At 43.7% G+C, this 27,009-nt stretch overlaps 1 protein-coding gene across 2 annotated transcripts; it reads right to left on the reverse strand.

Annotated features, from left to right (window-relative positions):
* Window positions 1-26,780, reverse strand: LOC128454614 (phosphatase and actin regulator 1). 2 transcript variants are annotated; one of them, XM_053438051.1, is made up of 13 exons: window positions 26,144-26,780; window positions 22,925-23,089; window positions 15,877-15,957; window positions 13,679-13,882; window positions 12,837-13,179; window positions 10,687-10,883; window positions 9,341-9,497; window positions 6,395-6,450; window positions 6,141-6,182; window positions 5,246-5,307; window positions 3,951-4,091; window positions 2,490-2,566; window positions 1-2,300 (listed from the first exon to the last, which is right to left on the reverse strand). In XM_053438051.1, exons 1-13 carry the CDS (start codon window positions 26,454-26,456, stop codon window positions 2,285-2,287), a joined length of 1,854 nt encoding a protein of 617 aa, XP_053294026.1. In that variant the 5' UTR covers window positions 26,457-26,780; the 3' UTR covers window positions 1-2,284. The 2 variants fall into 2 exon arrangements, with proteins under 2 accessions (XP_053294026.1, XP_053294027.1); XM_053438052.1 differs by lacking the exon at window positions 6,141-6,182.
* Between the last annotated feature and the right edge of the window lie 229 nt (window positions 26,781-27,009).

A 27,009-nucleotide genomic window follows, 5' to 3' on the forward strand; every position in this document is an offset into this window, starting at 1 on the left:
TTCAGAGATGGAATTTAATTGGCATGATTTATCCTTTACATGGTGTTCTGTATTTCAAAAGTGACACACACAAAAAAAACTCTTTCAAATGCATCAGTTTGCTCCATCGACATACAAAAGGAAACAAGATTATTGCTGAATTCATGTTCCTTGATTCCAGCAAAACGTCATGCTCGGCCCTGCGGCTCGGGCCGTCTCTCGGGAGCTGGAAACGAGAACTGGAGTGTATTTTGTATAAATTCATTCCTATTGTACTAAAACTGTGAGTGAAAATTTTAAATGGTGACGTGATGATGCTGGAATCGAACAGAAGCTTGTAAAACAAAAACAAATCTTCTGATTCAAAATCTGATATTTAGTGACCCAAATAAATGTAGATAAAAAAAAAAAAAGGTTAATATGACATGAGACTGTACTGTGCACTGATTCATAAGAACTTAACGCACAACACTTCACATACAGACCATAAAGTGCAAAATGATTTTCTCAGTTCTCACATTGGGTCATTCATCCATCACTGGCTGAGACCGTGACGTTCAAACAAGTTAACCTTTGCAGACAGATGCATCAAAGTGGGAAGCCAACAGTCTCTCACCTCTCATGATAAACAAGCACTTCAATATTGCAACTTTAAAAGTAAGACAGTAAAAAATAATAAAAATATTCTGTGTAGTTAAAGCTCACGAGCATTGGAATACTGGTACATGATCAGGTAACAAGACTTTGAAAAGTGAAGAGACAAACTGGTCACAGATCAGAAATTCAACAATATTTTACAAACTGGGGCCCTGAACTTGAAACGGTGACCGTTGTAAAGCCGAACTCTTAAATGTGCAAAGAACCTTTAGCATTAGAAATTTAAAAATCCTGACTCATAGAATCTGTGTTTTTGACGAGAGAATGCATCGTGTCCTGGGACAGATTTTAGAATTGAATGAGCTGTCGTAGAGGCAGGTTATTAGTTATTTTTTTGGATCCATCAAGAAAAAAATCTGAAAAACATCCTCCTGAATAAAGCTTTGCAAAAGTATAAAAGAAAAATGAAACCCTGAAGTGAGACGTATAGTGTATAAGCACAGTAAAAAAATGTGGGGGGGGGGGGGGACACCTGCAGTTTAACCTTTACTCTACAAACAGCAGATATTGCTTGGTCAAAAACTTAGCACAACATGAGTATAAAAGTAAAGTGTATAATACAATGCACATTATGAGCAAAGATCATTACAACACACTGCAGCAAACACACAAAAAAGTAAGATAATAAAGCGGTGAGCCTGTCTCTTGGTATTCTGATATTAAAAAGTATCTACCAAAGAGCTGGAACATGTAAAACATGTAAATGAATTGCCTCTATTAAAAAAAATATATAAAACACAAATGATCCACACACACTTGAACCAGAATATATCTCCCAGCTGCAATTTTTACATTAGTTAAATTCATAAGACTCTGACATGAATGAAACCTGCTCAATCTTCTTTATCTGTCCTTCCTTAGTATAAACAAAATGTACATTAGGAGAGAGTGCAGACGTCGCCCACACTCCCAGATTCACAGTTAGCAATTAGATGACAACATAGTCAGTACAGTGAGAATAGCGCGCTATGAGTGAAGAAGTTAGGACTAGGTGGTAATGACACAGAGGGGGCTCCAGGGGGTGCTATAGTCTCGGAAAAGCAGAAGGGGTGAAAAAAAAAAACATATTGCACATGATTTGAATGTTGGACCCCTCCCCTCCCTCCTGTGTGTCTTTCTAAGCAGCTCCCAGCAGGTGCAGTGAAGATGGATCTCCAGCTGATGTGGTGAACTCCTGGCACAGAGTCGTCCTTTGGAGGAAGAGGAGTTCAGAGTGACAGCATAATAAATAGGGCAGGATAAAAACACGTCCACTGAGACAAGTCCACTGGTGTCATCGATTAAGCGAAGGTGCAGTCGCGGGTGCCAACTAAAAAGAAGAAGATGATAATAACTCCGGCTGTCCGAATCGCTGCAGAACTGAGCGCCTGCCACAGAGCTCAGCAGGGAGGTTCAGAGAGACAGTGGAGCAGAGTCCACAGAGGGCCGATGTTGAACAACTGGAGTCATTATGTGCTACTACGGTGGATGGAGGTGTGGGTGTCTGCATCCTGCGGTGTAGTACCGACTCAGTTGTGTGGGTCTTGAAAAGGCATTTCAGAAGACATGGCCTTATTGTAGAAACGGGCACCATTTTTACTGTCCAGCACTTAAGGTTCTCAGTGGAGGAGAGCGCCACTCTGGCACTGCTCGAGACAGTGGGGGTCTACTATGGTCGGTGAAACCTAAAAATAAAAAAAACATACAACTGTGAGTTTTTCAATTATTTCATCTCATTTCATCACTTCAGCCAGAAACAGTGGCGCTGCACCAGCCAAAAACCTGCAGCACAGAAACCGCTCTGGTCGTGCATGCCGCGGTTTTATATGTTAGCATGCGTAGCCACATGCAGTTAAAGGGATTCTGCACATTACCTGGTTAAATGGCGACTTGACTCGTGCACTTCCATCTCGTTGCTCTTGAAATCGTTGAGTTCCTTGCGAATAGCTGCCTGCAGAGCACAAACAAGAAAGGGGGATTGAGAGAGGCAGCAGAGGCTTAGTAGGCAAACAGCGGCCTGGAAGCCCTGACTTGGCCCTTTTAGCACGCTTCATGCATCATTTATCCTCATCTCAAGGCCCATAAATGATTCCGCCTAATTCTCTTCACACAACGCAACAGCCTTTCAAATTCCTTCTCTTGAGACATCGAAGAGCTAGAACAATACCATTCCGTCTGTTGCTGGTCGACTGAGGTAAACAGCTTGTAAAGAAAGTCTCAATGCAGTGGATTTAAGATAACGTGCATATTTAGCTTTGAAGTACTTCTTTGATCCAAAGTGCAAAGTTAAATGCACATTTTTCGGTGTGAAAAATAGTTAAAACACTGCAAATAAAGTCAGCAGTGCTCTTCAAGTGTAACTTCACCCCTTAGTTTTCGCTGAAGTGCCGCTCTCTCCGCATCGCCGACTCCTGAGTGTTTTGTTTTTTAAACATCTCATTTAAAAAGGAAGCTGTCTGAGCACCAACCTTTTTTTTTCTCCATTCATGCAGTTCTACACCTTCACATTTAGGTCAACACAAAGCCCGGTGAATCATGGCATCTACGTAGCAACACTAGAGCAGTGCAGGGGCCGTGTGCCTTGCCCACGGGCAGAATGACTGCAGACAGTCTCAACAGGAAAGTGAGTCCAAGCTCCAAGAAAAAAAAAAACGCGCTGAAGCTGCATCCCTTCTAACGATGTCATGAGTGACAGCCACCCAGCCAGGTGATGTCACTGCTTATATGCTGCTCAGCATGACTCAACGGGATGTCTCCATGCTTCTGTGACAGGAGAACAAGCAATCAAATAACTGTCTTAACAGATAGAAACCGGGAGAAAAACAGATGGCAGCCGAGCAGCCTCGCAGGATGAGGGGGGGTCCTGAGGCCCTTCTCGTCCAATTACTGTCTTATGTAAGGGGGGAGTAGTTGCGTAATAATGACGCTGAATCCCTGTGATTTTCCAGAGCGGTATTCAGGTGTGACGTGTTGAGTTCAACAAAGCAAAACAAAAGGCAGAATATATGGTCTGCAAAAAAAGAACAAATGAAAAAAAAAAAAATATCAAGATCTCATTAAAAGTCAGAATCATGGCCCACTGGGCTTTGAGAGGCAGGACCGCTCCGGGGTGTTTACTCCACGAGGGAAATAAAACAGCTGAGGTGGAACTCGCCGTAACAAGAGAGGGGGAACACATCCTCCTGCCATTAACGGCCTGCGTTGCAAATTGCGTCATACGAGGCACAGACAGGAGTACAGGGAGCACAATGGTGTTTAAGACATTTGAGAGCAGGCGATGAGGCTGCTGGAGCATTTTAAAACATTATCTCAGTTGAACCATGAGTGATACTGGCCTTGTCGGCTGCTGTGAGCCGGGTCCAGGGCTTATCTGCCCTCCTGTCGTAGTCCTGGGCATCTGACACCTCCACGTAGTCGCAGAACCGGATGAGAATTTTGGCTTGTCGCAGCTCCTCTACAGTGGGCCTCTGGCTCAGCTGGAAAAAGTAGAACAGAATATTAGGTTACGTATTCCCTCCATTCTCAGATTTGGCATATAAACAAAACCATTTCTTATTTTGAATGCAGCTGCATCAGAGAGGAGTTCTTGTTGCCCTTGACCCTAAGCAAACGGAGGATGGAGCTCAGAAAAAACCCTGGAAGATTCTCAAACTAAACTTAAATCCTAAGCTTCAATGTGGATGGCATGAAAAGGTTTTACTGCTGTTCTATTAGATCTGTTCTTACTATCTCTTTTACTTGCTGGTACAAGTCTTCACCACAAATATAAAAGTCGACTGCAAGGTATTGTAGACGTGTGCAGCAGAACTACTGCGATCCTAAATAACCTTCAATCACCTGTACAACATTTCAAAGAAGGTCAGAACAGTCCGCAGATATGTTCTAAAGATGCAGGAGCAATAGATTCAAAAAGTATTTTATCCCTGCTGCCATCTGCCTTTAAAATGACTCATTAGGATGTATTTGTATTTGACAAGGTAATTGTTGTTATTATGTGGTTTTACCGTATGTGGTTACTTCTGGCTGTACAACTAATTGTGGATAATAAAAATAACTTGAACCGTCAACTTCAAAAAGACAATTAATAAGTGCATCATAAACCCACTCTGGATAAAAATAAACATAAATAATCTACTCAAAGGACAAACTTGTAAAAACAATGTGCTCCATATAATAGAGCCAGACAGATACTTTGTTTAATTGCAGGTCAGAGGTTTGTTTGAGGTATTTTAGAACAAGCCAAATCATTAAATGGTTCATGTTTCTGACGTAAAATGTTCTGCTCAGTTCATATCCTTAAATAAAACGGAGGGGAAGTTTTATTTTGAGCATGTCTGCAGGTGAGCACAAAGTGTGATACTTTAATTGAAAGAGACGGGAACAAGCCCGACACCTCCCGGGGGGGTCCGGAGGTTTGGCAACAAACACGCTGAAGGGCCAAGGGCAACAAGGACATCCGTGTCTCCTGGGGGAGGTGGAGACCTGAGGACTACAATGTCCGTCCTGTAGCAGATCTCTCTTCTCACCCTCGATGAGTCACTATCACAGCGTTTGTGTATCCCCTCTTTCAATTTGGTGCGCTTTAAAGATCAGGCGTGGGTTTTCACCTTCAAAGGCTTTTTGGACTCACCTTCCGCGTTAGCCTCCGTTTGATCTCCCTCTTCTCCTCCATTTCGTCTAGTTCATTGCGAGCTGCAGAGCATCAAAAGGATCAGTGTCGAAACTCTGCCAGAGCAGACACATGCAAACTGTTGACTGTTTACCAAAATGTTTATAAATTACAGAAAGGGGGACAAACACGCTATTTGCATAATGTGGCTCATTAGATTCCCACTAAATGGGATGCGTTTTCTCGAAGCAATAAAGTAGTTTCCATCACTGGCTATTTAATACTATTAGGAATGGGTATCAGGGGAGAGTGAACGCTTTGTTCCTTTCCATTCATCCCAGGGCTTCTTGGTCCGTGTTTATAATGAACAGATTGACCCATTTAAATATTTTTTTTAAAGAGCAAATTTTTTTTTTACAGAGGAAGCAAGCCGATCACATTAAATCTTGGCATTGCATCTCCCAATTTATCCATGTGTTGCAGTAAATACTCCAAAGCAATTTCAGAAACAAAAAACTTCCAGATCAGAGCAGCAAGTTAAACAAGGGGCGACATGGGTAAACAAGAATCACACTGGGAAACGGTTTCAGTTGCAAAAGCTGCAGCAGTCAAACTGCATTAGTGCTTGTGCTGAGCCCACCATGTGTCTACAGTACTACTCGTGGTTTTACGAATTCGGTGTCCCTCTAGAAAGATCAAGCCCCGTTTGTTTAACCGTGGCCCCGTGTGTTTTGAGTGATGGGAAGGACACGACTTGTCACCCTGTGCATTGTTAAGAATGTGTGTGTTGCTCCTGCGCCGGGCCAATCACGCAGGAGCCTTTGGGAGAGCAGGAGCCGCTGGTAAATCAGTCTTTTTGATGTCCCCGGCAAGAGAACTGCTTTTCTCTGATGCTGCATGTGTTTGAGCTACGAACCCCCGTCTCTCTGGACATGACTCTTCGGGGAGCCCCTGCTGCCTGTCTCACATGAAAAGGCAGACCAAGGAGGAATAAAGAGAGAGATGCATGTCAGTAGCTTTCACATAACTTGGCCTCGCAAATCAACGGGGCTGCACAAAAGGCTGCTACAAACATGGACCCATGCTCCACTCCAAGGCCTTAAATTAGGCGTTGCATGGTTGGAAAGGGCATTTGTTTTGTTTTTAAATATACAAGTTAATCAGACTTACGTTTGAGGATGTTCCTCTGCTCCAGCTCATCTGCGGTGGGCCTCTGACTCAAGCGCCTGGTGACAAACAAGCAGCGCTGGTCAGCACATTATCACAGGGAAGAGGTCAGAAAAGCAGCATTGAATCAACACAGGGGAAAAGAGTTTCTCTTGCAAACTAAGCTGTTTACAATAATCACTTATTCATCAACTGTTAAAAGAAAATCGGTGCAAATATTTAGTCGGTTCTTCCTCTGTGACACACATAAGCTGCTTTGTGACATACACCGAAGTCCCCTGAAATAAAAGTGAGAACCTGAACGTCTGAGATAGTTGATCCGGATGTTCTCTGCAGTTTTCCTGTAAATGGCTGGAGTCACACAGATCAGGAGAAGTTGTTCAGTTTTTCTCAAAGTTATCTTGCTCACACTTTGACTGAGAGCTTAATGCTTTTCTTAACATCGTTTCAGCAACACATATCTTTAAGCAATACATTTTCATAGCATTTTAGAATCACTGAAATGTTAGTGCTTCTTGCCTCATAACTGCTAAACATGTGCACTTCCCCAAACTCCACTCCGCCATATCTGATCCTTCTCTTCTAAGTGAGTGACTGCATGATAACACGTCGGTGCAGGAAGAGGCTCTGTGAAGACTGAATTTCCAGAAGGCTCTTATATGAAGGCGATTAAGGCGAGGGCAATGATGACACCTTCAAATGCAACCTGAAAGATTTCACATATCTGCTAACATGCACCTAAAATAGATGTGCCGCCATACAGTCGATACCACACACATTTACACAAAGATGCATGGAATGGAGATCACACTTTTCTTTTATGCAACAACTGAGGAGATACACATTTGTGCAGATTATCACCAATTGCAAGTGGTTCAAAACGATTGAAATACCCGAAGGCATTATGTGAAAGGTCGTTCGTTAAACTGGAGACTCTTATTATAGCACTGTGTCAGGACCCTGTGGCAGAAGACCTAAGTGTAGACGCTGGATCAATGATTGTCTCCATCTGTTTGGATCTGAAAGTCTGAAACTGCTCTGCCCCGTAAGCACTGTATGCAGAGTTAAGTCTGTGCTCAGCCCAACTTGTCTCATCTCATTTCTTGTGTCCTCTCTTCTCCCACTTGAGGGTTATCGCTCAGGAAACGTCCAGCCACCGACTCTCCGACTGGGCTTCTGGGCCGTACAGCACGGTCTGAGGATTCTTTCAGAATCACGTCAGCAAAACGCAGCTATTGTAAATAAATATGCGCAGGCTCGTCAAAAAAGATCCATTTGGATTTCCCTTCCTGAGCAGTTGCTGCCCTAGCCAGGTTTACTGTCAGCAGTGTCGGCCATGTTGACTGTCTGTTTTCCTGTATATTCACGTCAGAAGTGTGAATATTAGGAGATTATATAAAAGGAGTTATACAAGATTTAGGAAATGGCTCATTCATCCATCCATCAATCATCTAGAGCACTTGAGGGCCCAGGGGGGACTGGAGCCAATCATAGCTAACATTGTGCCCCGGACAGGTCACCAGTCCATCACACACACACACACACACACACTCTCACCCAGGGGCAATTTAAAGTCTTATGTTAACCTAACCCCAATCTGCAGGTCTTTGGACTGTGAGCGGAAGCCAGATGACCCAGAGAAAACCACAAAAAATATTCTCACAGAAAGGCCCTGGTTGGCCTCCAGGTTCGAATTTAGAACCTTCTTGCTGTGAGGCGACCACTGCATCATCATGCCACCCTAAAAATATATATATATAAAAAAGCAGATTTTATACTAAAGTATTAGCTAGCTCTGCAAGAATGAATACTGCATTGCCCAAAATGTCAGACCATTTCCTCTCGACATAAAACATGAAATCACATAAAAAAAAGCAGTAAAAATCAAAGACAAAAAGACGAAGACACCTTCTCAAGGGTAAAAGCTGAAACTCTCAAAGAGGAAGGGTCTCTGTTTTTTTTTTTCAGTGAATCAGGACAAACAGAGAAAAGTAGGGGTTGGTGCGTCCTAGAAAAAGCATCATCATAATCAATTCTGATTGGCCTGGCACAAGCAACAGCATTACAGGGAACAATGCTGTGGGCAAAAAGGCCTGAAATTAGATGGGTTTGTTTTGTGTGTAGGATGACACTGTGCAAAAGGACACAGTGACTATTTGGGAACATGACAAGTAAGCAGGCCGGCCTCCTGGGAACCGACTGGTGATGTTCAAAGAACATTTTCAAAGAGCAGTGGAATCAAATGAGGCCTGTATTCTGTGAGGGAGAAAAAACATCATGTGGTTTGATGTGTTCAATTTCTAGGATTCATGTTTGTGATGTCAACACATGTATACAAATTCCTGATATTTGTATGCTCTACACCAGCTGAGTTTGTGTGCGTGTGTGTGTGTGTGTGTAAACTGCTGGTATGAAGTGGCTTGCGTGGTGCTGATATGTGGAGGAGTCGGGTGGAGATAGTTTGGCACATGCATCACCGTGGTGATTCAGTGAGCGAGGGAGGAAGTAAGGCAGGAGGAAGAAAGAGGAGAGAGAGTGAGAGTGTGCGCTAGAGAGAAGACAAGAGAAAGGGAGAAAAAGAGAGAGGAAGGAGGGGGGGGTAAGGCATCGCAGAAATTAGGTCAGCTCCATTTCAGAGCCTCGTTCTAACGAGATAAAACATTTATCCTTATCGGATGTTGAGGAGGAAAAAAGTGACAGGATATAAAGTGTTTAATAAAAAAGAAAAGAGGCACATATTGCATCAGCTCTGATGGCGTCACACTTTAATCAGACAGGATATTGGGCCATTGGGAGCAAAAGCAAGACAAAATGCACCGTTTGGCTGAGGAGTCGGTGCCGTTTCCCGGTGGTGGAAGTCGTTGACTGAAAATATTTGGCCCATAAATTGTGCATGTGCGTCAATGGATTCCAAGATTTAAAGGACGCATGTTTTTACGTGTGCCTCACCTCGTGAGTTTGGTGCCAATCTGCTGCCGAGACTCCAGCCTCTCCTCGTCCGTCTGCATGGGCAGGATGTTCTTCTCCTCCAGCTCTCGTTTGGACGGACGGTTACTCAGCTTGATGGCCAGGGAGTCTTTCCTCAGCACCTTCTGAGCCAGGGAACCTAAACATGCACACCGCCGTCAAATCCTAGCTGTTTCCATCAGTCCACACCTCACTTAGCAGTTTTTTAACATTCGCATCATTCTGTTCTGTTAACATATGAACTTCTTAGGTGTTTGCCTCTTAAATTATTTTATCATTCGTCAGTTATTCTGGTGTCATATAGACGATATGCGTCTGCTTCTCCTAATCTGATTTAATCTGCACCAGCGCAGGTTTCTGTGGACTTGATACCTGCAGTCGGTCTTTACTTTGTGTGGCTCAAGGTGCAGGTCATAGGTGCAACCAGCTTCACCACAGGACGAGCAAACAGCCCGTTCTTAAGAGGCGGGTTTAGAATGGACACTGCAGTAGTTTAGAAAAGAAAGATTTATGGCAAAAAACAAGGTAACTGTACCTTTAAGTATTACAAATGTCTTCAATGCCCTGTAAGGTCATGATGTGGCATATTGAATGATTCTCTCACACACGACCGATCACAACCTTTAAAAGCTCCAGTATGCAGCCATGGGAAAGTAAGTCAACACAATGTCAACGACACCAACTGCTCCACACAGCTGAGCGGTTCTGCTAAGAAAACATGTTTCTGAGGGTGACTCTGGAGACCCATCTGTGGACCTAATCCTGGCCCTGCGCTGAAGGTCAAACTAATCCTCAGCTCCAGCAGCCTTCAGGTGAACTGTGCAGCTGTTGAAATGATAAGTCAAGCAAATGTGACATTTAATCTGTAGATACAAGCTGTCGCCCACCCACAGTCAATGAGAATAATCACAATCTGCCTTCACCTTTACCTTTGAGCCACAAGACCGAAGAGAATAACCATCGGCTGTTTATAAAGAAAGACTATTAAGAAATGAAGCCAAAATATTCTTGATACGGACGCTGCCATCTTGTGAATTTGGAGCCAGAGTCTGTGTAGTAGCGATCGGGGGATGGAGCCACAGAAGCGAGGTCTTGTTGAAATTTTACGCAATTTTATGACCAAATTGTTCATACACCTCCCCTCCATTAATATGGAGGAAGCTAGATTTATGAAGGCATCTCTATATACTGTATGAAAATAACTAACATAATGGAACAGAGTTAAGACTTTTGATCCTTTAAATAATCTTTGATGAAACTACTGAAATCGACGCCCTCTCCGTTTGCGACGTTTCAACTCAAGGTCACCATCAACAGCAGCCACTCACTTGTAAATATGGTGTCGTCATCCTCGTCGTCCTCTTCGTCGTCCAGCTCGTCCTCCTCGTCCTTGTACATGCTGGGCAGGTCCTCGTAGTCCGACTCGTTGGGCATGTTCTCCTTGTCGTCCTCGTAGTCGATGATCACAGACGGCACTTCCCTTCTGTCCAGGGGCAGACAGTGACCGCCGCTGTGAAACGCAGAGCTGGGGGAGTGACAGGGAGAGGTGTTCGTATTAATGTGATGGGTTATGATTATGGATATACCATTTGGCCTTGGTGAGAGGATGAGCTCGCCCTCCCTCTGACAAGTGAAAAAAATCCATCTTACTACAGAATCCTCAATTCAGATTAATTATCTAAACTGTGGCAGCCCACAATATTCTAATATGTCCAACCACAGTTTCAAAACGTACCAATTTAAAAAATTAATAATTGTAATAACAAAAGAGATCTCCAGCTTGGGGTTTTGCTCCATTGCATTGAACGAGAACACTTTTCCTTCACTCTTTCAGTCTTTGTACCCGTCACTCTGAAACTGTTGCACGAGTCGCATTCGTACACGTGCACCTCCGCTACCGCCCTGGATTAAAGGTATTCGGTGGGAAACGCTGCTTATATTACAAATCTAACTCTGCATCATCTATTAAGCAATCTGCAAACATCATTAATGACTTGTTCCTTAAATAAAAACCCTTCTGGATCCTGAAAAAGGATTTAATACAATAAGGCGGCTTCTGGTTCACAGTGAAGTGACAGCTTTGGCTTTTTAATCCAAGAATAAAGAAGAGAGGGGAGATATGAACACACACTACACTTGTGTGCAGTCCTACGCAATCCCATGCAATCCTGTGAGCTGCACAGAAGAACAGAGTAACTGATTATACAACGTGGACAATTTAGAAAGGTGATGGGAACACACTTGACTTTGCAGAGCTATTTACATGCAACTTTTAACCACATTTGATAGATTGATTATTCTAGCCGGGGCTTCTTATGATGAGCCACTGTGGCGTAAACCCCTTCCAGCTTTCAGACTAATTGTGAGCCATGTCAGGACCACTGCTTCCTTATCCCTGCCCAAATGGCTTCGGTGAGAAAGAGATCCTAATGCAAGAGGTTACATAATCATGTCCAATCCGCTATCCCGTCCCTCATTTTATTTTCTCTGGCCAAACAAGAACAAGCGGCGCTCTTGTCGAGAGCAGCTGGTCCTGTTGTGTCAGGCACACTGCTGCAGGGACACCTACTCCGTGCGCCTGTGCCCACACGTACACACATTTTACTTTAGAAAAATCAGGCCAACGCTGCCCTGTGAGGCAGCGGACCCAATTTAGACCTGAACGCCAGCGCTACATGGCGGGACGCGACCTCAATATCACCGGGACAGATTTGAGGGAAGGGGAAATAAGTCGCCACTAAAATAATAGCTAATAAACAGGACGATGATCCATGCTAATTGTAATGCACTTATTCCTGCAATTACTCGGATTAGTGTTGTTTTGGCAACAGCTTTAAATAGCAAGGGAGGAATTTTATTTTAACGACCGCAGGCTCATGAAATAAAGGAAAAACATTCTTTAAATGGGGAAACATGTTGTCACCAGTAAACCCTGTGGCCTAGATGGTTTATTGCTGTAGTTACCTGCTGCGAGGAGGTCATGTTTTCGTTTGTTTGTCTTTTGGTTAGCAGGATTGTGCAAAAACTACAGGAGGGATTAACACAAAACTTATTGGGAAGATGAGGAATGGGTCAGAGAAGAACCCATTCGATTTTGTTGTGGATCTATGATTTATTTATTGTTTTGCTTTCTTAAACATTGAGATATTTTTTGACATTTTCGTTGATTTCTCAGAGAATAATTCATGGGTCTTGATGAAAGATTAACAAGGCGTATTTAGGGACTGATATTTATGAGTGTGTGCAGTTTGCTACAGATACGAATCATATCTAGTGGTTATATGGTTTCATAAGGGGAGTGTTGGGCCTTGACAGACGTATGTGCTCGACTGAGTTTTAGTTTTCAACACTTGTTCCTCAACTTTAGTTTGACAGATATTGGGAGTGAGGTGCAGACAGACGGGGATCCATAATCCCCCTGTGACTCCACTGGAGGACAGTCGCACTTAAATGACCCAAGCGCTGATGGCGGACCAACCTTTCAAACCTCTGCATGGAGAGTGCCAGGGTTTTATTGAGCTCCTCGATGATGCGGCTGGGCGCGTGCAAGCTGCCGTACTGCAGCTGGAACGGGTGGCCGTGGCTCTGGTGGAGGCCGGAGAGGCCGACGAGCTGAGAGGGCAGCAGGCTGCCGTGGTGGAGGGACATGCCGTGCGGAGGGGCACACCTTTGGAGAGCGCTGAGGGGGTTGGGCGACGGGGACGGGGAGACCGAGGAGTCCAGCCCCCCAGTGGGCACGCAGATCATCACTTTCTTGGGCGGCAGAGGTGGAGAGTGCTTTCCTCCGGGCATGCAGAGCAACTTCATGGGCTGGCAAGAATCTTACAAGAAGAAAAAGAAAATAAAAATCAAGCATGAACAGGAAAGAAAGAGGGATTACTGAATGTTTCTACTGGGATGTGACGCATCCACTGCACTCTGCTGGTGCAGACAGATAAACAGAGCTCATGGACGATCAGACATGGCTCAGACCTCAGCGGCGAGTGGTGGGAATTAGGCCAGGGTAATGCCACTTCCCTGTGCTGACAGATTGACAATGACAGTGAGAGCCCTGCTGACCTAACCACAGGGTAATTTAATGAGACTTCTATAATCCTGTGCACATGTGTGGCAACGCAGGTAGGCTTTAAAGGAAACGCAGTCCGGGCTAGGCTGTCAAAACAAGTGCTCCTTTATGAGCTTATTAGTTATATTGACAGCCGGAACTAGTGCAATAAACTCCAGTGTTTATGTTCAATAATTTATAGGGTCAAATCAATACTATACAGTAATGAATAAAGATAAAACATCAAAGAGATTAGCTTAACGTGGTCAGCTGACCTGTGCTATGGTTGGAGATCCTGGAGAAAGGCTTTGGAGGGAGAGCAGGAGGCTGTTTATGGTACATCGGCGGCTTGGGGGGGATGTCCTGAAGGTCACTCGAGTAGGTGACCGATTTCTTGGTCGGCAGGACCATGGACGTCTTAAGAGAGGACTCCTGAGGGAAGACGCCACCGTCCATCGAGGACCGGAATTCAACGGTTGCTGAAACGGAGGCGAGGAAACAAACAATCTGAGGAGCTGGGAAAATGTGTCGGGGCTGCGGCACAAGAAAAGACTGTCAAACATCATTTTAAATAAACTCAGGGTGTTAGGCTTTGAGACAATAAGAGGAGGAGGAGGAAGACGTTTCAGAACACTAAGACTGTTGAACAACTCCAGAGTCTTTTATCAGCTTACCCCAGACCAGGAAACAGTGACAGGCGCACGGTTTGACAGACACTTGTGCCTTCTAAATCTTTTACAGTGCTGAAACATTTGATGGTTTTGGCATGATCACATTTTAAGGTCGACAGTGTGTTCACATACTCTGACAAACAATATATTTTTACACCGTGAGCTCCCCCACTTTCCAAAATGCCTCTTTTCAACACTTTACTATAAGAATGCTCACTCCTCAGGCCTCTATTTATATGATAATAAAGTCTTTTTAAAATTATTTGTTTGCATTTTTCTGCCGTTAACAAAAGACATTTAAGCCAGAAATTGTCAACAAAACCAGCAGCAGCCAACATCTGACAGCGTTGATACCGTCCACGATGAAGCAGAGCAACAATTCCTCATCCCCGGCCCTTTTCAAATTAAGAAAACATCATTCAAAACATTGCATACATTTCCTCCTCACAAATCTTTCCTTGCTTTTTAATATTTAGTTTTTTATTCTGTTGAAAGGAAGAGTGGTTCGAGTTAAATAATCTTCCAACTATATTAATGTGACACAAGTTTCAGTTTGCTTTGTCAGTAGAAATGGCCTTTAGTACCTGTACTGTACTTTCACACTTGGAGTACATTTGAGAGACTGTACCTTTTTACTTTTACTTGAGTCGAATTAAGTATCTGTACTTCTACATAAGAAAAGAAAGTATGTACTTTTGCCAAATTGGATTTAGCAGTTATTCACTTGGCAAATGGTCCCAACATCTAACTCTCAATGAGACTGGAGTGTTTGGCTGCTGTTCTCCGTATTCAATCCAGGCACACGGATATGGTGACCAGTGAAAGCCGATTACGACCGAGCAGCCAATCAGAGGAAAAGGCTGAAGAAAGAAAGCAGATTTTTGCCATTATGCAAAATTCTTTTGAATTTTCTATTCTCTTTTGTTTACTCATACTGAATCTATTTCTTTTCGGAGCATGCCAGAGCAGAATCTGTTTTGGTTCTACTGATCAGCGTGATGTTAACACGATACGGCCTCTCGGGAGATGGTACACGTTTGTTTTGCGTGTTTAAAAATAGCCACTGCTAATCTACCAAGCTGTGCACACAAGTTTTTTTTCTTGATTATAGAAAGTAGGTTGTCACTGGGCTGGAGAATTGAAAACACCTGACCTCATTTACACGGTTTCTGAGAAGTGACACAGTTGTTCTGCAGAAATTAGAGAAGGAGCCATTCAATTTAGCACTATTGGACAATTAACAAGGGCTGGACCACATCAAGGTGCTCACAGTCCTTTAAGCCAAAGAGGAGTTATCATTCCATCACTAGAATATAAATATTTATCAAATTATTCATATTATTAGAGATTTTGTTTCAGCTTTGACTTCAAAAAGTGTTTTGATCATTGTCCAAGAAGCTTAATCTGCTAAATAATCAAAATAAAAAATAAAAATGTAAGACCACAGATCTCCTCGTTTGCTCTCATCCCATGTTGGCAGCAGGGAGTTAACTTCTACTGCTTCACTAACTTTGATTTTGATGTGCTGGCGCACGGAGCGCCCCGCTGTCAGACTCTGAGTGCAGGACGTCTAAGACGCATCAAGTCGAGATCAAAGGAAGTTTAGAAAATGCTACAAAATATCTATAATGAAAGATTATATCTCAGAATGCCCCCGTGCCAAGTCTGGCAGCGTGCACTTCAGAGACTGTGCTGGAGTGATTAATGAGGTGATGAATAAGTGAAGATCTTCTCATTAAGAGCATCATCATGTCTAACTCGTCTTTGCACCCGATTCCAGTGGCAGTGAAACACCAGCTCACCTTTTTCAAAGATCTCCTTCAGCACTCCTCGCTTGATCAGCTCGTCTCGGCTCTGTCGCATGGACATCTTCCTCTCCAGCGCTGAGGAGGCGAGGAGAAGAACATGTTGAAATTGTTCGATCATTATAATATCAAACATCTTTGATTAATTTTGGTTAAAACCAGTCGTAAAAATATTAATATTTCCCCACCAGATGCTCCTACAGCCATTTAAAAAGGTTTATCAAAAACATAGCGAAATACAATTTTCTTCATTAGCAATTTAAGAAAACGCCAAAATATAGATCTCATACAGCACTTCTGCATTGTGCAGCACAGTGAGGCGGTCCATAACCAACCGTTTTTCATAACTTAGAGTAATAATGGTCTACTAATCGTATTGTGATGATTATCAATATCCACTGTTTTGAAAAATTGTATCTTTAATCTCTTAATATATTCTTTACTTACTTATTCATACATCAATAAATCTTCAGAAATATTGTTTTTGCTCATCCGGGCCAATTTATTGATTTTGCTCTAAAGATAAAGATCTGTCCACTCTCGAACCGTTAAAGCTCAAACACATGGGGCCTTGATTAACACGAGGTAAAATGATAATGGAAATATTCCAGCATCACTTCTCAGAGTGATGCGTTATGCACAAGATGGCATGTCCCAGCCCTACTGCCAGCTTCTATTTTTAGGCTTCAAAAGCTGAGGCACTTTAACATCTTTTATCAGCATAGGCTGAACAAAAGCAGAGAAAAAAGAAAACTCATGTTCCTAATTTCTAAATCTACCACTGCATGGAAACCAATTAGGAATGTGAAATGGGGGATGAGCAGCAGCAAGGTGCAGGAGTGTCCCTGCATGGCCTCTTCTAGCACGCCCTAACCCACAGAATGTACCATGTGTGCTTTACACATGACCCAGGGGTCTGGTCCCAGCTCTGTCAGGCAGCCGCCATGTGTTCAAACACCAATACGTCCTCAGTGTGGATTTATGATATCACAGACAGAAATGATCTGCATACAAAACGTCAGACGGACAAGCCTCCTGAGCAGAACTGTGGATACTTCATTGCTCGACAATTCAAAGATTCTGTCAGCAGAGCCAGTTATCAAACGGTTGGCTCCATTAGGGAGTTCCTCCAGGACACCAGATGCTCAATATCACTCCACACTTCAAAAGTCTGTTTGCCATCAGCTCCAAGGCAGGAACTATTTAAGCAGCTAAACATTAAAAAAAAAAAATATATATATATATATCGCCAATACTTCACACAAATAATAATCTCCATTGTAGCCTGAGGAAGTGGTAATCTGAAGAAATGAAAAGCAACTGCGGCCATTTCTACTTGCGATGTTAATGTTGGCAGCTTCAACCAAAAAATGATTTCCCCCCTTGAGGCTGTAAATTGAACATTAGGTCCAGAACATCAAGGGGATAGTAAATACATAGACTTTTAAAGAATTGACCAATAAAATAGATGTGGATGATTTTTTCTGATAGAGTAAAATCAGACTGTTCTTTAAATTGTTTCCCCAAATGCACCAGAGGCATTAAGAGGCAGGCGGGTGCCTCACGTTTCACTTTCAGCTCCAGGCTCAGCTCCATTACATATCACAGCCCAGAACATTGGTCAAGCTGCCGCAAAGTTTTGGAACATTCTACTTTTTACACCGAAGATGTTCTCCCAGTGTTCTTAAGTCGTTTTTATCCACATCATAGAATTGTATCTTAATCTATTTCATTTTACTGAATTTCAACTTACTCTAGTCCATGCAATTTTATTATTTTCTTGTAATAAGCAGGGTATTATTTTGTTATAAAGCACTTTTGTGAACTATGGTTGGTTGTAAATGTGCAATATAAATAAACTTAACTGAACCCAAGGTTACAGGTTAACATTATAGTGGCAGTGCTGGAATATGTTCACGGATTAAAAGTCAGTTTCATCCAAAATGAAAAGTTATTACTCAAAGCTTTGTGACATAACTGCCATGGGATGTGCCGGGTTACGCAATACCATTAACTCAAGAGGCCTTAACGAGATTTGAATGATATTATTTGCATAAAACAAAAGAGAAAATAAACTGGTGAACCTGAAAAAGGGCAGAGCAGTTGGCAAAATATCCGGGGATCGTGGCGGGAATTAAAAATACCAACTGCTCCTGCATTAAAAAAAAAACAAGAAATAAAGAAAACAACATTGCAATTAATATTTAATTAATTCATTAATAGTTTGCAAGAAGCTGAATTTCTTGTTGATTTCATCAGGAAGGGCCTGAGAGTCTCATGGGAAAACTGATTAAGTTTAAATAAACACTTTTTCACCCATTCTCAGACTGAGGGTAAATCATCAGCTGTCAGTTTAAAATAAGGTCTGTTATGTTTGTGCTTGTCCTTAAAATATCCAACCAAGGTTAAAACTTAAACCAAACATTAAAAAAGATAAAACATGATGCAACTTTTCATATCATGAAACCAGACGCTGGCCTGTAAATAAACTAATGTATCAACCATGTCCTATTTTGGGCAGCGTGTGTTCAGTCCACCGTGGCCCGAGTGCTGTCACGGTCCAAACACTCCAGCACCAAGACGAGAAGATTAGTCTCTCATCAGGGAGCATCAGCTGAGAGCATATTAAATGAAACTGGCATATCTGAAATACAGCCTGTAATGATCTGAGAACAGTACACTTTCGTTCGAAAATATATTCCACTCTGAAGTGACCCAGATAGTCAGAACACATCCTACCGAGCCTGAGGCTCAGTAGCTCAGAGTCGAGGCTTTTACCAACCGATTCTCTCACAAAAAAAAATATATTAAAAAACTGTATTAAAACTTTTCATGGAGTCTTTTTTCGTCAATGAGAAGCTAGAGCGTTAAGATTCACCCATCAGAAGTCCGGGTGTGGCTAAACAGGCCTCGACACATACAGCAGGATTTGCCTTTCTCTACCTACAATATATAATCAATGGACATGTAGGGAGTCTGTAGTGTTTTAAAGGCGGTTTTCAATATACGGGGAGATCAGTGCATTTAGACGACTTGTTCACAGGGAAATCCAATAAGTAATTGGATTAGAAATGAAGATAACATCAGACTACCACATGCATGCTCTTTTGATGGCGAGATCGCTCCCCGATAGCAGCGTGCTCCGCGATAAGGCAGCGAGCCCGATAAGAGAGGATGAAACGACGCCCCACTGTCCCCCCCCCCTCGTTCCTTCCTGAGGTGAAGAGCACGGTCCCCTCAGAGCCGGCCCTCATGTGCCTCAGATCACAACACATTGATAATCCTGGACGGTGCTCGGCGTGCAATTATCTGCGACAACATCTGCACGCCCAGTGGCTGGTCGGCTCCCCCACCGACACAGGAAACATAATCAACAGTACGACTGCGGAGACAAGATGATGGTGCATTTTGGGGGGGGGGGGGGGGGGGGGGGGGTTTAAGCGCAAGATCACAGCAGTGCTGCAGGAACCACGACTATACGTGTATCATCAACTCTATGAATTCTTTGACGACAATGATTAAAACCGCTGCTACAACACAACTGTGTTTTTTAGGGCAACAAGTGGACACCGGGGAGATTTCATTCTGAGGCTCTGCCAGCTGAGAGAAAAAAAACATTTGTTTAGAATTGGTCGTGAAATGTGGCAGGTGGAGATTTTCAGACCTCGGACACTTCTGAAAGCGCCGGGTCGATGGTCCACTAGTAAGTGAATCTAATTCTATGAACCCATACGATTAGTTTCACCCAGATAAATCTATAATTTTCTTTTCCTGGGGATCATTTCTTCCTCCTGCGAAGAAGAAAAGCTTTCTGGTAGTGTAGCTTAGCCAGAGCTAGCTGAAATGTCAGGAATGTACAAAACCTTACAAAATAGTAAAACACCAATGTCTTCCATATGCAAGACTTGAGTTTCGAGCCGTTTAAAGAAAGTAATTTTTTAGTTCTGAATTTATATCATTTGTGTTCTTTTACAGTTATGACTGTCAAACTGGAAGACAAAAGAAGTTCTACGACATTCATTCTCCGCATTTCGTTTTTTAAAGTGTTTAGCCTGAGCCAGGTCAAACGACAATGATCACATCCATTCAGGGTTAGTGGCTTACATCACATCAGGAAGGGAAACATGGTTTTGGAACATTTCTAAAATGGGATCATCTGAAGTGGCAGGAGTTTTTACAATCAGTCTAAATACACTGCTGTTGTAGCATTGACTGATTAAATGAGGGTAAATGCACAGGCGTATATCTGCTATGTCCCATTTTAAAAAACCACAGATCGATACTGAGGCTAAAGGGTCAAACTAAATCAATCCTGCTTCCTAGATGAGACGAGCTGAACTTTCTACCTCGTCGGCTTTCGTCACAACAAAGGACATAAAGGTCTGATAATGTGGAAGAATTTACAGAACGTCGTTCTACATATTATTGAGACTTTTGTTTTCCATCGCTAGATATTTTAGAAAGCTTTATCTATAGTCAAATCTCCACTTCACTCTCATCTGTTAGATATTCATACAACCGCTGGATTCAGGGTTATTTAGCATATACTGGAAATATTTGCCTGGATGTCACTATGAGCAAAGCATTTCCCATCACTTGTACTGTATGTGGCCATTTTAATAGATTTGTTTATATAAAAATGTCAACTAGCAGAGCTTTAAATCTCCATAAAAGTGCCGTTGACTAAGCCGTTAAAGTTTTTAAAATCCCTGAGCCACTTCCTGTCAGTTGAATTTACTGCACTGGTTGCTCACGCTTTGTGCGACTTCTACTCTTCCGCCGCGTGAATGCAGGTCGCATTCCACTTTATAAGGGTCTCTAAAAAGAAAAATTGGGCTCTTGCTTCCTTCTGAAATGGATGTGACAGCGTGTGCCACAGTTTCGATGCAGTCACTGCGGCTGAAGCTCGACATCACCTAGAAAACCAGGAACTGGAGGAGACCATCTTACAAAGGGGATCACGACAGGGGCGAAGCACGTCAACATGTTGTACACAGAGTTCTCAAATAATAAAGTAGCGCTATGAGGACTCGCGGGCAGGCACGTCAACATGTTTGACACGTGTCGGGGATGGTGCGATCCTGTCACGAGAGGGTCTCTAGTGATCTCAACTACACATGTGTAAAGATTCATGACGGCTGCTTGCACAAAATCTCTCCCTAGGGACATATACACACCCGGTGCGTATAACCTACTACAGCAGGTGTCTTCAGGTATCGTATTTCGCCACGACGACAAACACAAACAGACTCACAACACAAAACAAAACAAAAGTCCAGCCTCGTTGTTGCGGCTGGTAAAGCTGGACTCTCAGATTCCACTCAAAGGCTGCTCCAGTGAGATAATCTGACCCCTCAGCCTCGCTGCCATCAAAATGGATTGAACCGAACAATAGTGGAAACAATTTTTATTTTTCAGGTGGCAGCATCGTGCGTACAGAACAAGTGCATCACAAAAGCGATGGAGAGTTGTATCCACTCAGTGCCACTGTGCCCTACAACCACTGTAACAGAAACAAAACACAAAGGCCCTTTTGTCGCTCAGCACTTGATTGTTGTCCGTCACCACAACAGGGTGCGTGCTGTTATCATGGGGCGCACACGAATTAATCTACCGCACAACATCTGGATCAAGTACACGCACTCGCTTAAAAACGCAAACATCTGAAGCTCAGAAACCGATTTCATCAGCACTTTGAGAGTCTTATACTTCTTTACACCAAAAACTAGCAGCTGAAGGCGACTGACTCATTTTCCACTGCCAGTAGAGGAGCGCGCCTTCCTGGGGTTTTTAACATGACGCGTCATGTTCAATGTCACAAATGCAATGGGAAACTGAGGCGCTCCGACTTCACTGTCTTGCCAAATTTGCGTGTTCATGTGGATTTCCATCACTGCTGATCGGAGTCGGAAAAACAACATGCGTCTACTGCAGAGTCATTTGACCTGGGAGTGAATGCAGACAAACCCCAGATATTACTGGGAGTTAGACGCAGGTTTAAACAGCCAAATCCATTAAAAACAGGTTTGATTCCTTTCCCATTGCCAGTAGAGGTGTTTACCTTTATGTTTCTTTTCCCCCGATCTGTCAAATGCACCAAAAACTGAGGCGCTCTCTCCCCTCGCTGTCATGCCATATTAGTGAATTCGAACGGGTGTCACGTTTCCACCACTGCCAATCAGAGCTGATAAAAACCCATGTCTACTGCAGAGTGATTTGACCTGGGAGTGAATACTGATTCTATCCATTCACATTGCAGACAAAAGCCAGAGATTAGTGAGTGTTAGTGGGTTTTTTGACCAGTGGAAAAGAGTCTTTAGGGTTAAAACCATAGTTAAATATCAGAGTCAAAGTCAAGCTGACAAGTGGAGTCAACCAAAATGTATAATACATGTTTTGTGCCTGTGCTAAGTGATGGAGTCAACAAGAAATCCCATTAGTCGCTGTGATCACATAAGAGACTGACAAGATCAGCGGTGAGAGAGCGGTCCCAGCAAACATGATCAAATCAGACAAGAGACTGATTCATCCAGCTCATTCACGCCAGGAAAATGCTTATCTAATAACGTGATCAAATCTGAACATCCTGTCCTGTTCGGAACCACAGTCGGATCTCTGTGCGCGACTGATCGTCCTCCTGCGAAACCAAGACTCCTGCGTCCAGAGGAGCAGCCGCCGGACAGAGTCCCTCCCTCCTGTCCACCAGGAGGACAGCAGGCATCCAAGACGTGTCCGTCAGCCGTGGAAAATAAATACAGGCACATCTGAGGAGAGCCACGTCCTTCACTCGCCCCTGACAGCGCTGCAGGATCAAAAGAACTCTAAAGAGACCTCAAAACACGAAACCCCGACGCTGCACTTTTGCTGAATCAATTTGCTGCATTTTCAATCACCCTGGAGACGAAGTGCTTAATACATCATCCTTTTGACCAAAGGATATGCATTGGCTTTCTTTCGGGGTATATTCTGTCCTTGCCACGCTTATTCGTTATGCATGTTCACATCTGCATTGTGAAAAAAGAGGGGGGAAAGAGAAGCTACGTACCGGCGGAGGTCTGCTTGAACTTCTCACTCTTCTTCTTCCTCCACTTCCACGGCTTCAGGAGACGTCCCAGGGTGGCGAACTTGCTGCGACGGCGGATGGGCGGAGTGTGGCTGCCGGAGAGCATGGACTCGGAGCGCATGGCGGCCACCCTCTCGACTTCCTCAGCTGTAAGGGGGGGAAACACAATCTTGTTTAGGTGAAGATGCAGAGGTGGTGATATTCTGGTAACGGTGCAGGAGAGCTCGGGGGGGGTGGGGAACACAGCACACGGTTTTTGCTTACAACAGATCCAAGCAGCAAGAATCTGAGCCAAGTGGCCTCTTGAAAGCCAGAGTAAACAAACCTGCATATCAGAGAGCAGCATTACGCTCCGAGTACATCAGCTTGCCAAAACACACTGAACAGACTAATAAACACCTCATTAAAAAGGGGGGGAACTTTCAACTGTTCATCAAATATTGACAAGGCCCAGTGATTTGGACTTTTACAAACCACTGGGCCTCAACAGCAACACAGATATATCAAGCGTTTTGCACAGATAAACAATTACACGAGAGTCTAAATACAAAGATGCTGCGGTCCTTGGTTACAAATGGTGCCCATGTGATTAGAAAACCATATCTGGCGATCACACAGATATTTCTGACTCGCACTCAGCTGATTTAAAAAACAGCCTTAAACTACTGTGGGAACAAAGCCAGTAGCAAACAGACTCCCAGGGGTCTTACAAGAGTAAAACCAGTGTATTAGATTTCTGACGGGATGTTATCTACTGTACTCTCTGGGCGACCACTGGTTTGCCTTCGTATGCTAAATGAAAAGATTGCAAGAGAGGAGGTTTTTCATCATTTGAAATTTCTCAAAAATGTGTGAATCTTGATGGAAAACAAAATCAAACATGTTTAGGGGACTGATATATAGAAGTGTGAGTAATTTGGTGCAGATCCAAATAGAAATCCAGATGCTGTGAATTAAATAGGGTTTTATTTGGGGGACCTCGTGGTGGTACGACTTCAACTGAGTGAAATTCTAGTTATGTCTGATTGCAGACTTTTCAAATCAATGTGCACATATAAACACAACATAGTAACAACAACAGGTTTCCATAGCCAGATGTAAAGAAATGTGCGAATGTTAAGCTACTGGTCCGGGCGAGGCAGATGGACGCCCACATGGAGTCTGGTTCTGCTTGAGGTTTCTTCCGATTTCTCTCTCTCTCCACAGTGCTTGCTCGTTGTGGGAACTGTTGGGATTCTCTAATTTTTAAGGACCAGACCTTACTTTGTGAAGTGCTTTGAGAAAATATATATTATGATTTGGCACTATACAAATAAAAGTCAATATTGACAATAAGAGCAGGCAAGTATTATTACAAAAGGGAGAAGCTAATTCAGTCAGCTCTTATGTTTTTCTTCAATGAATAAAAACCAACATCTAAAGGGGATGAAATCATTCATTAATCAAACAAAAAAAAGATAAACAGATGAAGTATAGGAAAAAGAAAAGCAAAACAAAATCTAGAAAGAGGTTTTCATGGCAACACTGTCGTGCTCCAGTTCATCTGAAATGACCTCTAGCTCAGCATCTTGTCTCTGTTGTTATAGTGTCACCATGTTGCATTAGATCATCACCCTTGACATGTCAGGGAGATGCGCTCGTGGATGTTTTTAAATAATCACATTACAACCGAGATGTTTTCCAATAAACATGAATCACATTACGGACCAGTCTCCTCCCCAGGGCCACGGGACAGTGAGATAAATCATGTGACTGAGATGCAGTGGAAATCAGTTCCACGGACCATTACTTGCAGCTCTGGTGCCTCAGAGCCAAACCATCTTAGCGGTCCATGTCACCAGTCCACACTATAAATACCTCCACACAGTCGCTGCCGGTTGAAGCCAGTCCAGATTTATATTAGTTCAAATCTGAGTGAAGTGACACCCAACAGCCGAGCAACAGCTCCTAACACTGATGACGGGGAGAACGATGATATATTTAGAAATCACAATAAAAGACAGTGAACACCTTTCATCAAACTGTTCATTGTATGATATAAATCCTCTAAACATCAATGTTTTGGCAAAAGAAAGCATTACCCCCTCATTTGGACTGAACGATTTGCAGGCAGTGAGCCCCAAACCAGCACATGTACAATTTGAGTCCATTATATTTTGAGCCCGACCGATTTATCGATTTGTAAATAAAAATCTGCCGATACCAGCCTTTCACAGACATACTGGTATCTGCACTTATCATTGCCAATATGGAACTTTTATTTGCCAGAATAAACAATGCTGAAAGATTAAGATCTAAGCTTAGATAAATCTAAATTCTATATATTTGGTAGTCTGTGTTTTCTTTTTCTTTATAGTTATTTATAATGGTTTATAGTTAAACTGTGAAATATCAGGCCTCAATTACATTTCTTTGTCGTAAAAGTTTGATAATGACATCTTATGAATGTTTGGCAATTTTATAAAACAGCCTGTACATCTGTCGATGTATCGGTTTTAGAAAATGTTTATTCCCCATTATCAGTGATGGCATCGGCCTCTAAATATCTATATATGTCGGGCTCCAACTATAATTTAACAAATCAATTTCAGAGTTAAAGTAAAACATCCTCCAGGTTATGAAGTAGTAATCCGTTCTTAATGATTTCCATGACACTGTCCAGCCTTTCTATGCCATCTGCTGCACACCACCTACATCCCTCACCAGTGCAGCACAGCCAACCGATGGCTGCTTTTAATTAAAAACACTTGTTTGCACACCAAGATGGCTGAGTGATGATGTAATGACACCTTACTGGAAAATGGCTTTGTGCAACCAGCCTGCAGAGTCTCGAGCCTTTTTTTCAATAGACCAGGACTAAAAAACAATCCCCTCATCTGCATGTTCTGTGTGATGCAAAGCGAGGAGCAGCACGAGCCCAGCCCCCGAGACAAGTTCGGATCCGGTCTCCACAGCGGGGACGATGCCCAAGCCCTGCTTTTGGGGCCTTAATGCTACAATGTGGGACACTGCAGAGACATGTCGAGCAGATCCTACAGGATATGAACACACACACAGAGAGACACAAAGCACATGCGGTGATGGAGCCCGGAGGCACGACCATGGCTGGATAATGGAGCAGCCTCTCCTGGAAGGCAGCATCTACCGCAGGGCTGCACAATACATGGGCCACAACCAGCACAAGGCTCCAGCTTCACTCACCGTCCTGCGTGTCGTTCCCGCGGCTGCAGTTGCTGCAGATGTGCTTGATCTCTTTCCCGATGTGGCAGTGGATGGTGAAGGGCATGTTGTTGTTGTGGTGCGGGTAGTTGCCGTGCCCCTTCCTCCCGCCGCCGCCACCACCACCACCTCCACCGCCGCCGCTGAGCGACATGATCTTCCCCAGGCTGAACGGCTTCTTCTTGGGCTTCTCCACCGCCACGGGGGCGCTCTGCCGGCAGCCCGTGGAGAACCAGGTGCCGTGCATGATGGTGGGCGCGGGGTCCACCGTCGGGTAGTTGGCCGTCTTGAACATCGCGGGAGCCTCGGCGCACACACGCACAGGAGTGGCTTTTCAAAATTAAAAGGGCCCCGTCAATCGAGCCCTAACTAAGCCTGACCCGCAGCAGCCGCGTCCATTGACCCCGCAAAAGCAGTCCCTTCCCCCGGCTGCGTCCCTGCACCTTTACCTGAGATCCCAATCGTTTGTGTGCGCAACGCCAAATCCACCGCTGCTGCTCGGAGGAGGAGAGCTAGAGCCCTGCGAGCGGATCTGAGGGAGCTAATAATAAGAGCGAGGCAGGGTGATCGGTGAATGGCAGCGTCCACCTCTCCTCTCCACTCCACTCCTCTCCCTCCCGGAGCTGCACACTGCAGTCGGTTGTAGCTGATCCACGATTAGTGGGGCTGAGGAGTGCGCGCCTGTGATTGGCTGAGCGCTGCGCTCCTCTCATAGGCCGGTGTGGAGGAAAGGCAGGGAAAGTTGCTCATCTAATAAAGATCTTAAATTCTTTTTTTGTATTTTTGGTTTGGCAAGTTATATTATTTCAGAGATGCTCTCTGTACTGCTGCAACAACAACAAAGCAAC

This window comes from Pleuronectes platessa, chromosome 13 (genome assembly GCF_947347685.1).
Source record: "Pleuronectes platessa chromosome 13, fPlePla1.1, whole genome shotgun sequence".
NCBI classification, from domain to species: domain Eukaryota; kingdom Metazoa; phylum Chordata; class Actinopteri; order Pleuronectiformes; family Pleuronectidae; genus Pleuronectes; species Pleuronectes platessa.

Coding starts and splice junctions, on each gene's coding strand:
- LOC128454614 (XM_053438051.1), bottom strand. CDS start 26,456: ATGTTCAAGACGGCCAACTACCCGACGGTGGACCCCGCGCCCACCATC. Junction 9,498..10,686: donor TGACGACACCATATTTACAA/GTGAGTGGCTGC, acceptor GTGCATGTTTAG/GTTCCCTGGCTCAGAAGGTG. Junction 5,308..6,140: donor TCATGTCCAGAGAGACGGGG/GTTCGTAGCTCA, acceptor GATGCTCTGCAG/CTCGCAATGAACTAGACGAA.